Here is a 12,296-nt window from a genome sequence, read left to right on the forward strand (position 1 = left end):
ACACTGGTGGAATAAGTTAAAAACTTGTGGTCTATAGGAACCTTTTGCTCTTAAAAATGAGTCAGAACTCAAGAACAGTTTTGTTTATATGGGTTATAATTGATACTCAGATATTAGAAATGAAAGCAAAACTTTAAAATGTTTTAATAATTCATTAAAATAATAAATCCATTAGATATTAATGTCATTAATATACTATAATGCAAATACCTATTTTCAAAAACAAAAATGATTCAGTTTGAAGGGTGTTTTATAATTTTACAAGTCTTAAATGTCTGGCTTAACAGGAAACAGCTTACATCTGCTTCTCTGTTTGTTATGTTACTATGATGTGCTACTACTATCAGTTATGTCACTATACATTGTGCTGCCACTACTGTGTATTGTGCTAAGCTGACTCTGCAACCATATGGACTGTTGCCCGCCAGGCTCCTCTGTCCAAGAGATTCTCCAGGCAAGAATACTGAGTGGGTTGCCATGCCCTCCTCCAGGGGATCTTCCTGATATATATATATATGTAGATATGTGTGTGTGTGTGTGTGTGTGTGTGTGTGTGTGTATATATATATATATATACTTCCGGATATATATATACACACACATATATATGTATTTTAAAATTTTTTTTGGTTGAAGTGTCTGAAGAAAATCTAGCAGAATACATATATGTGGTTGGGCAAAGGAGGAGTATTTTAATAAGTCTTTTCAGAAAATTGTGGATCAACTTATATACCAGGTTTTGACAGGTGATAGTTTCTTAAAGGTTGCAATGTGGGATCAAGCCATATTGGTGAGCTTTTTGTATTCTGTTATGGTAGAATTCGGAAATTGTTCTATTTCAGAATAAATCTAACATATATTATTTTGCAAATATTCTGAACTTCAGTATTGGAAATGAAGAGGGAATATATTTGGGAAATAAAATCAAAAGGACTGGCAGGTTCCTAACTTAGGGTAGTGAATGTTTCTGTCTTAAGAAACAGAGGGAGAAGGTTTAGAAAGGATAATGAGTTTTGACGTGACTTCTTCCATAACAGGTACCCGATGGAGTTTAACCTTATCTGTTTGCTTGGTGCCCACCCACCTCGTCTCATATGCTTCTGTGCATTTTTCTCATTGCTTTGAGAGTGTACCTGATGCACGGTGAATATTTAGTATATGTTTTTTAAACTACAGATACTAACTTTCCATGATCATAGAAGAGGACTTGCTTCTATATATTTCTGTTTGAAAAATCAGAATATACAGATAAACCAAAAAATTATACTGTCAGTGAGAAATTACCAACTTAACATGTATATGCTTACCTTTCTGTACTTAATTCTGTTTTTTTTAAGCATAAAAATGCTTTTTTGCTTGGTGTATTTTTGTAATTTCAATGTCTTTTTCTGCAGTATCTTCACATCTTTCTTGAAGAGTTAAAGGATGCTGAAAAAATAAGGGACTTGAGAACCATGTTTCTCATGTTTAGTTTGAGTTTTCATTTTCTGAATTATGCATTGACTTTTTGATAGCTAAAACTATTGTTTGTACTTTTTAACAGTAGTACATTTTTACTTAATATACTGCATTTACCTTACGTATGTCTTATGTGTAATACATAAGCTTAGTTTTGCAATTCTGTTATTTCTTTTTCAGAGAATAAGTTTAGAGGGCCAAGATGTCCAATTTAAGGATATTTGCAGTGAATCGGAAGAAAATATCCAGCTTGCACTACTTTAATGTAAGGTTTTCTTGTAAAGTTAAATGTACTTTGACAACTTCAGCTACTTGACTTCTCTGAAGGTCTAGTGTATTTCATATACTAGTATAAGAATTTTGTATTTCTTATACTATTATATCAGCAATTTCTTAACAGGGAGTATGGAAGAATGTGTAGCCAACAAGAAGCATGCCTTATCATTAGTCTATAAATTCATTTTGCTACTTTAAAATTACCTGTGCAGCATATTGAGACTATATTCCATTTTGAGGTCATTAGTGGCCCAAGGAGTTACACAGATTTTCTTCAGTGTTTCCATTTCTGATGCTTTCAGAATATACACCTTTTAATAGATGATACCGTCTTACCCTGGTCATTATGAAGTAGAAATTTAGTTAGTTGAGTCTCTTCTCTATTCTTAATCTATTTTCTTATAATGATAGTGTTTTGTTGCCAGCAACTTGGTAACTAATGTAGAAATAACACAGAAATCACAGGCATGCATTCCTTGACATCATGAAAGGCAGATTGTGGCAGCCCAAAATCATTACATATACTAACTGCAACAATGCCAGATATATTGACAGCCATTAAATCTAGTGGTCTAGGGATAAATTGATGGAGAACATTCAACCTCTATGTGGGAACGTTACAAGAAGATACTTGGGAGCTTTTAAAAATGTTAGTTTTTTTCCCCTCCCTTCCCTGTCCCCTGAATGTATTTTAAAAGCTTTCTAGCTGTCAGAGTCACCTGTAGGGCTTGGTATTTTTTTTTTTTTTTGCTTTATTTATTTTTAATTGAAGGCTAATTGCTTTATAAGATTGTGTGGTTTCTGCCCTATGTGAGTGTGAATCAGCCATAGGTGTACGTATGTCCTCTCTCTCGAACCTCCCTCCCACCATCCCACCCCTCTAGGTTGTTACAGAGCCCCAGTTTGAATTCTCTAAGTCATACAGCAAATTCCCATTGGCTATCTGTTTTACATATGGTAGTGTTTATGTTTCCATGTTATTTTCTCCATTTGTCCCACCCTCCCCTTCCTACTCCCACACGTGTCAATAAGTCTGTTCTCTATGTCTGGATCTCCATTGCTGCCCTGCAAATAGGTTCATCAGTACTGTCTTTCTAGATTCCGTATACATGAATTAATATACAATATTTGTTTTTCTTTTTCTGACTTCACTTTGTATAATAGACTCTAGGTTCATCCACGTCATTAGAACTGATTCAGATGTGTTCCTTTTATGACTGAGTGATATTCCATTGTATATATGTACCACAGCTTTTTTATCCATTCATCTGTTGATGGATATCTAGGTTGCTTCCATGTCCTAGTTATTGGGCTGACAAGCCTCAGAATGGAAGAAAATAATAGTAAATGAAACAACTGACAAAGGATTAATTTCCAAAATATTCAAGCAGCTCATACAACTTAATACCAGAAAAACAAACAACCCAGTCAGAAAGTGGTAAAAAAAAACCTAGACAGACATTTCTCCAAAGAAGACATACAGATGGCTAATAAACACGTGAAAAGATGCTCAATGTCACTCATTTTTAGAGAAATGCAAATCAAAACTACAATGAGATGTCACCTCACACTGGCCAGAATGGCCGTCCTCAATAAGTCTACCAACAAAAAATGCTGGAGACGGTGTGGAGAAAAGGGAACCCTCTTGCAATGTTAGTGGGAATGTAAATATATACAGCCACTGTGGAAGACAGTATGGCGATTCCTTAAAAAACTAGGAATAAAACTGCCATATGACCCAGCAATCCCAGTACTAGGCATATACCCTGAGAAAACCAGAATTGAAAGAGATACCTGTACCCCAATGTTCATTGAAGCACTATTTACAATAGCTAGGACATGGAAGCAACCTAGATGTCTGTCTACAGATGAATGGCGGGCTTGTTAAGATGCATTATTTGACCTTATCTGTAGAGTTTGATTCTCTTGAGTGGAATGGGTCCTAAGAATTTATCTTTCAAATAAGATCCCTGTGATGTTAATGCTGCAGATCTAGAAGAGCCATCATCTAGGGTCAGCTCAGTATTAACTTTAGCCTTATTTTTTTCTTGTATAATTTTGTGTTGTCACTTTTTTAAAAAGTTGGAGTTAATAAACTGGGACTCCTATATGAAGATTCAAAGCATAGTTATGGTGTTAAAGCTACAGTAAAAAGTTACTCCAAAATAAAATTAACGTTTTTTTTTCTCCTCACCAGAATATGTGTTCCTCTAAAATAAGAGCAAGTCTAAAAAGATTAAAGCTACATGTGCTCCTTGGAAGAAATTACAGTTCCCGACCAGGTACAGATGTTAGATTCTTCTCATCTTTCTTAAACTGCTTGCTTTCTCCTTTTCTCTGTCTCTTTTTCTCTCATTTGCAAGCATCTCCCTTATTAGGAATCACCAACCATTTGTAAAACAGTAGCTCTCTTTTACTTCTTGGCTATTTCTTTGAGATTATTAGGAACTGAAGCATTCTGATAGATGCTCAGAGGTAGTATCAGTCGACTTACACTTCTCATGTGCTGTCCATCCTCATGAGCTGAGCAGAGGGAAGGGTTGGTGGCTTGAGTAGCTGGCTCAGAGGTGTAGCAGGTGGTTCAGCGCACTGCATCTGCAGTGCCACGTGTGCGGATTCATCCAGCTGCAGGTTGTAGTACTGTGGCATGCATGTATTGAAAAAAATCCTCAGATAAGAGGACCTACACACTTCAAACCTCTGTTGATCAAGGTTCACCTGTAACTTCATTCTGTAGCAGTTCTCACTACCATCTTTGTCATGTGAGAATACTGGAGTAAAAATTCCAATTGGCTGTGTAACTTGTAAAGACATGTGAATTTAATGGCCTGCCTTATTGGTGAATAACGGGTTTCTGTGTTTTGCCCATGCAGATTTATCCATAGCAGTACAGATTATCATCCAGTCTTCAGACTGCCATCAGGTTTTCAAAATATAATAGACGTCTTCATAATTTATTATAGAAGTTTGGGAGAACTGGTTTAAATACCAGAAAGGTGTAGATTAAATTTATAAATGTAACTGCATTGTTTTTTTAGTATTAATAGAGTAAATGGTAAGTGTGGAGTAAGTCATCATGACTTTTTTATTCCAGAAATACTATTTGGCCTTCTATAAATATTAGATTATTATATCTTTCCTATTCAGTGACACCTCCTAGGCTGTCTTTAAAGGTATTATGTCCTTGGAATTGCTGAGGCATGGTAGGTTCCAAGTTGTAAAAAAACCGTTGTCAGATGATATGAGCATCACTTTTTGCTCTTCAAGCCTTGACAGTGTCAGTTTACAGGAGTGTGTGGTGTTTTTGTTTTTTGATTTTAAGTTATTTATTTGGCTGTGCTGGATCTTAGTCATGGCATGCGATCTCTTGGTTGTGGCATGTGAAATCCAGTTCCCTGACTAGGGGTTGAACCTGGGGCCCCTACACTAGGAGGGCAGAGTCCCAGCCACTGGACCACCAGCAAAGTCCTTGTGCATTTTTTGTTGTTGTTGTTTGTTTGGTTCAAGATCAAGCTTTCTTAGAGAGTGCAAGAAAATAAATTTTAGGTAAATGAGTGTTACATTTAGTTTGAATTTTACTTTAATTGGTATTATACTATTTGCATAAAATTCTTTTAATTTCTTTAATTTATAAATTAAGGACATTTTCTTTAACAGTTCAATTTTAACACTCTTTCCATTAGGTTTAATAGGAAATGATATCAAGTCCCTTCATTCCATCATCAATCCTCCTATTGCTAAGTAAGTCTCATCATTGATACTGTCTTTTCCATAGGCTGCCATGAAATATTACAGGTGTCTCTCACAGGCTTAATTCAGCATTTAGTGAGTGCTCTAATTTTTATAACTTCCTGTCCTACCTAATCAACTATAAATAGATGTTGGTTTGTCTCTTAAAAGCGGTTGTCTCAGTTCAATGCTAGAAATTTTTAATGTAGCAGCAGCACACTTTTCATAGAAATAAATATAAGATATTCACAGAATTGTAGTTAGCTCTTTGGTTACTTAGCTGTTTTGTCAGAATACTGTGAGAGTGATACATTATCCATTTTTCTAATTTTTACACTTTTATATAAAATGTTGAAATACTAACCAGTTTTGAAAATTGCATAGCATAGATATTTTGGTTTTACAGTTTCAGTAATGTCCACCTTATAATACATGTCTTTTTTTTTTCTTCCCTTTTAAACAGAATTCGTAATATTGGAATTATGGCTCATATTGATGCAGGAAAAACTACCACCACAGAAAGAATTTTATATTATTCTGGATACACAAGATCACTGGGAGGTTAGATTGGATTCCTCTTCTCCCCCCCCAGCCCCATTAGAAAAAACATCATTGGGAAATATTTTGATTAAAAAGTCAACTCAGAGATCTTGAGTATGGCATGGAGGCAGCACTGTCTAAGCCACAACATAAAGTTAAGGTAGTTACAGTACTCACCAGAGGATCTTTTTAGCTTCAGGTAAACATTCAGACTCATGTGTCTTGGGCTGCAGTTGGCACTGGTCCACTCAGAAGTCTTTGGGGGTAGGAAACGTAGCTTACAAGCGGAGCAGCAACGGGTGCTTCTTCCTGCAGAAGTTCTTACAGCAGTCTCCAGAGCTCTGTTGAAACTGTCTTCTTTGGCCACCCAAAAGTGATAGCTTAGGTGCAAGGTAACAAGATTCACAGGAGCCACTCTAGCTTGGAAAGCTCATGCCTTGGAGGAGTGAGTATCTCTTGTTACAGCTCTGTGGGCCACCTCCCAGGTTTCTCACAAAGGACATGCCATACCCCACTCAGGGAAGCCTAGAGTTCTTCATCAGGTATTTATAATTCATTGTTAGTCCTTCCCAAGTCAGGTGTAGTTCACCAGTCAGAAATTATTTTTTCCGTAAGCATGTTGCCTAGCAGTGCATTTGACATACTTGTTTTCTGGGCTGTAGGAGAAAAGAGCTGGAAAGTTAGCCAGAGGTCAAATTCTCATGCAGAACAAGAAAGGATTTTGTTAATCTTTAACCCCAGTAATAGTATTATTTACCTAAGTTTGAATTTACTTTTTTTATTATAATATGTCAAAAACTGATTGTCTTTTTCTACCTTGCCCCTTATCTCTGGTGAAACTTTTTTTTTCTTTTTTTTCTTTTTTCACACGGAGGGCATCACGTCCTTTTTTTTTTTTGGTTGCCCTGAGTCTTCATTACTGCTTGCAGGCTTTCTCTGGTTGCGGTGAGCAGGGGCTACTCTTTGTTGTGGTGCATAAGCTTCTCATGGAGGTGGCTTCTCCTGTTGTGGAGCACAGGCTCTAGACTCATGGGCCTCAGTAGGTGCAGCACACAGGCTCTGCGGGCACTACATCAGCCAAGTAGTTTTGGTGCATGGCCTTTAGCTACCCGTTGCCTGTGGAATCTTCCTGAACCAGAGATTGAACCCATGTTTCCTGTATTGGCAGGTAGATTCTTAAGCATGGTACCACCAGAGGAGTCCACCAAAGTGATTTTGAAATGTGCTCCATTGAGAACCATTTCTCTAGGTCCTTGGAATGGGCTGAGACTTTTAAAAGGATAAAACCATTCAAGATGAGAATCTTCATGATGATAGGTTCCTGTCATAATGATAAACACATGAATTTCTCATGGAATTTTTTGCCGTGTAAATGGGAAAATGGAGCTTCCAGGTGGCTCAGTGGTAAAAAAAATTCACCTGCCAATGCAGGAGACTCGGGCTTGATCCCTGGGTTGGGAAGATCCCCTGAAGAAGGAAATGGCACCCCACTCCAGTATTCTTGCCTGGAAAATCCATGGACAGAGGAGCCTGGCAGACTGCAGTCCATGGGATTGCAAAAGAGTCTTTTGCCCAACTCGCGAAAGTTAGCTGATTCACTTTGCTGTACAATAGAAACAACATTGGAAAGCAACTATATTCCAATAAAAATTTTAAAAATATTGTAGGGAAGTAATAAGGTTGGAATTAAAATTTGGTTTGTCTGTGCTCTTTTATGGCATTACTCTGCCTCCCGTCAAGGGATCAGGTGTGAGGAACATCAGATAAAGATGGGATAATGAAAGTTAAACTAGGAAAAAAATGAAAGAAGTATATGATTCAGTAAAATTAAAATATTTAAAGAGTTTAATCTTCATTATTACAGAAAAAAAATATTTTTATGAAATAGATCAGTCGCTCAGTCATGTCCGACTCTTTGCGACCCCATGAATTGCAGCACGCCAGGCCTCCCTGTCCATCACTATCTCCCAGAGTTCACTCAAACTCATGTCCATCGAGTCGGTGATGCCATCCAGCCATCTCATCCTCTGTCATCCCCTTCTCCTCCTGCCCCCAATCCCTCCTAGCATCAGGGTCTTTTCCAATGAGTCAACTCTTCGCATGAGGTAGCCAAAGTATTGGAGTTTCAGCTTTAGCATCAGTCCTTCCAATGAACACCCAGGACTGATCTCCTTCAGAATGGACTGGTTGGATCTCCTTGCAGTCCAAGGGACTCTCAAGAGTCTTCTCCAACACCACAGTTCAAAAGCATCAATTCTTCGGTGCTCAGCCTTCTTCACAGTCGAACTCTCACATCCATACATGACCACTGGGAAAACCATAGCCTTGTCTAGACAGACCTTTATTGGCAAAGTAATGTCTCTGCTTTTGAATATGCTATCTAGGTTGGTTATAACTTTCCTTCCAAGGAATAAGCGTCTTTTAATTTCATGGTTGCAGTCACCATCTGCAGTGATTTTGGAGCCCAAAAATATAAAGTCTGACACTGTTTCTACTGTTTCCCCATCTATTTGCCATTAAGTGATGGGACCAGATGCCATGATCTTAGTTTTCTGAATGTTGAGCTTTAAGCCAACTTTTTCATTCTCCTCTTTCACTTGCATCAAGAGGCTTTTTAGTTCCTCTTCACTTTCTGCCATAAGGGTGGTGTCATCTGCATATCTGAGGTTATTGATATTGCTCCCAGCAATCTCGATTTCAGCTTGTGCTTCATCCAGCCCAGCGTTTCTCATGATGTACTCTGCATGGAAGTTAAATAAGCAGGGTGACAATATACAGCCTTGACGTACTCCTTTCCCTATTTGGAACCAGTCTGTTGTTCCATGTCCAGTTCTAACTGTTGCTTCCTGACCTGCATGTAGGTTTCTCAAGAGGCAGTTCAGGTGTTCTGGTATTCCCATCTCTTTCAGAATTTTCCACAGTTTATTGTAATCCACACAGTCAAAGGCTTTGGCATAGTCAATAAAGCAGAAATAGATGTTTTTCTGGAACTCTCCTGCTTTTTTGATGATCCAGCGGATGTTGGCAATTTGATCTCTGCCTTTTCTAAAACCAGCTTGAACATCTGGAAGTTTGTGGTTCATGTATTGCTGAAGCGTGGCTTGGAGAATTTTGATCATTACTTTACTAGTGTGTGAGATGAGTGCAATTGTGCAGTAGTTTGAGCATTCTTTGGCATTGCCTTTCTTTGGGATTGGAATGAAAACTGACCTTTTCCAGTCCTGTGGCCACTGCTGTATTTTCTCATCTGCTAAAAAAACCTTTTCTAGAATGATGCTTAATTTAGAAAAGGCTTAAGGATCTTAAATATTAAATCAATTATATTATGAACAGTTTTTCTTAGAGCATATTGAACTATGTTAGGTAGAAATCAAAGGCCTATAAAATACACTTGCTTTTAAGCCTAACTATGTCATTTCTTTTCCTGGCTAGATGTTGATGATGGAGACACAGTGACAGATTTCATGGCTCAAGAGCGAGAACGAGGCATAACTATTCAGTCAGCTGCTGTCACATTTGATTGGAAGGGGTACAGAATCAATCTTATTGATACACCAGGTATAGTGCTGTTTCAGCAGTGCAGAGGTGCTACATTGTTTTGAGATTTTTTTATTTGTGTGTGTGTTTAATTGTGGTAAAAAACATGTAAAATTCACCATCTTAATAATTTTAAGTGTACCGTTCAGTAGATTAAGATTGTTCACATTATTGTGAAATAGATCTCCAGAACTTTTTCATTTTTTTGAACTGAGACTCTGTACCCTTAAGCAGCTTCTCTTCTTTGTCCCCTTGACTGACCTCTGGTAACCACCATTCTACTTTCTAGATCTGTAAGACTGACTGCTTAAGATACTGCTTATAATAGAATTGTACACTATTTGTCCTTTTGTGACAGGCTTATTTCACTTAGCAAAACTTTGTAGGGTTCATCTGTATTGTAGCCTGTGACAGTACTTCCTTCCTTTGGAAGACTATGTAGTATTCCATTGCCCATAAGGAAGACATTATGGTATACATACAAAATTTTGTGTATATACAGAAATATATGGTGAATATTTGAATACAAAAAATTGATGAATATTTGGGTTGCTTCCACCTCTTGGTTATTGTGAATAGTGCCCTTCTGAACATGGAAGTGTAAATATCTCTTTGAAATTATCCTTTCAGTTCTTTTGGGTGTAAACCCAAAAGTGGGATTGCTGGATCATGTGGTGGTGGTTGTGGTTTAAAGATTTTAGGTGTTATATTTCTCATCTTTTTCTTAGGTCATGTGGATTTTACCTTGGAGGTTGAGCGCTGCCTGAGAGTGTTAGATGGTGCAGTGGCCGTGTTTGATGCCTCTGCCGGTGTAGAGGTAAAAAATATTGCCAAAGTAAAGGTAGAAAGTATGATTTTTTTAAAAAAGTAGAATGCATCAGATTGATTTAACTATAACCCTTTATTTGGTAAGCTGAAATTGATACTATTATAGCCGTTTATTTCATAAGCTCAAATTGATGGTATTATAACCCTTTCTTTGGTAAGCTCATATAAGTCCAATTATGATGAAAAGAATTTAGAATAATTTGGAATTTAATATTGAGATGTGATCTCATGTACTTCAGAGTAAAAGGAAAGTAAAGTTTACTTTTCTGTAGGAAATAATGGAAGTTGGTTTTGAGAAGAGCTGGATTCTTACTCTCAAGCTAACAAATTAGTCTGCCATAGCTTTATGGATTCTGGCAGAAGACATAAGATTCCTGAGTCAAGGATGAAAGACCATATTAGTCACCAAAATAGCAATATCCAGAGTATCAACATTTCATTGTGCTGATTCCTCAAGCCCTAATTCCCTTAGGGTGACTAAAGAGAGGTCAGGTGACAGCTGCATGTGCAGTGGAGCTGTGCTTATAGAACGCGGGTGTTGTATAGTGGGCAGTAGACACGCCTGCTCTCTGCTCTGAAGGGATACAGTGTCTTCCAGGGTTGTAAGCCTACCTACCTTTCGCTCTGGAAGGAGACACTAGCTGCTGTCTCTAAACTGTTCACTATACAAAGTCTAAAAAGATAGTCTGGAACAAAGGCAGTCAGTGCCTCCCCTGATAAAACATGCAGAAATATGAGCAACACATGACGTATTTTCTCCTAAAACTTAATGTAAATCTCTTTGAATAAATCCTGAAAATGATAGCAATAATCCTTAAATTATTGCTCCTGGGGTCTGTTAGGTTTTCTTTAGCTGTTATTTTATTTGTTTTGTCATCTCAAGATTGGCTTTACCTTGAATATAGAACCATATTAATTCTTCTTAAGATTATTAAAAGTAGTATCTTAATTAAGGGATCAAAATCAGCGTACCCCAAAATGGGGCAAATCGACACCATGGGCCTCCTGATGTGAGGCACTAAGAAGGGTATTGTTTTCTGGCAAAAATGTTTGGCTCATAGTGTGAGAAAATAGACTAACAAATCTAAATTGAAAGTCGTTCTTCAAAACAGCGGGCCAAGGCTTTTCAGAAATTGAGAGGAAAAATATAAGGAAAAAACATAAGGAAAATGAATGATTGGGGTTGGAGGGAGCTGGGAAACTGTTCTAGATTACAGGATTCTAAAGAGACAGGAAGACTAAATGTAACATATCCTTGTCAGTGGAATCCTGGATCAAAAAGGTTACAAAGGACATCTTTGGGAAAATCAGAAATTTGAATATGAAGTATATATATTAAAGTAGTGTATCAGGGGACTTCCCTGCTGGTCCAGTGGTTGAGACTCTGTCATTCCAATGCAGGGAGCATGGGTTCTATCCCTGGTGAAAACTAAGATCCCCCATGCCACAAGGTACAGCCAGAAAATTTTTTTTAAATGTCAACTTAAATTTCCCTGAATGTGGTCTTCATAACTGATTACGTAGGAGAATGTCCTTATCCTTAGGAAATGCATGCTGAAGTATTTAGGATCTGCAATGTGATCTCATGGCTCAGCTCCCATCCACCCACAGATACACACGGTTTTAGTTTGGGTGCCAAGATGGGATTAGATGTAGAAGATATTTATTGGGGGGAATAAAAAAGGAGAAAGAGAAGTGGCAGAGGGTGTTCAGACCACAGGACAGGCTTACACCTGTGAAGGAGAGGGGTAGGAAGGGGGATTCGGGAGGAAGAGTCTCAGGCTATAGCAGAGTTACAAAAGAGTTTGACTATACTCTGGGGAGTCTTCAAGACAAAGTCACCTGTTAGAGGAACCCATGTCTTGTGGGAATAGACCTACATTATTACTCTGCTGAACTCAGTCATTAGCTGGGAACAGCTAGGCCCC

At 37.8% G+C, this 12,296-nt stretch overlaps 1 protein-coding gene across 5 annotated transcripts in view; it reads left to right on the forward strand.

The window, feature by feature from the left end:
- Positions 1–12,296, forward strand: part of GFM2 (GTP dependent ribosome recycling factor mitochondrial 2) — a 53,727-nt gene that overhangs the window by 5,150 nt on the left and 36,281 nt on the right. For all 5 annotated transcript variants that reach the window (XR_008704890.1, XM_055554880.1, XM_055554878.1 and 2 more), the window contains exons 2-7: positions 1,639–1,723; positions 3,932–4,016; positions 5,418–5,475; positions 5,927–6,024; positions 9,436–9,561; positions 10,269–10,357. Coding sequence is in view for 4 of the 5 variants with exons in the window: in XM_055554880.1 (XP_055410855.1) it covers positions 1,661–1,723; positions 3,932–4,016; positions 5,418–5,475; positions 5,927–6,024; positions 9,436–9,561; positions 10,269–10,357 (519 nt within the window). In the remaining variant the exon portion in view is untranslated. The remainder of the gene's footprint in view (positions 1–1,638; positions 1,724–3,931; positions 4,017–5,417; positions 5,476–5,926; positions 6,025–9,435; positions 9,562–10,268; positions 10,358–12,296) is intronic.

The sequence above is a fragment of the Bubalus kerabau genome, chromosome 18 (assembly GCF_029407905.1).
Source record: "Bubalus kerabau isolate K-KA32 ecotype Philippines breed swamp buffalo chromosome 18, PCC_UOA_SB_1v2, whole genome shotgun sequence".
NCBI lineage: Eukaryota > Metazoa > Chordata > Mammalia > Artiodactyla > Bovidae > Bubalus > Bubalus kerabau.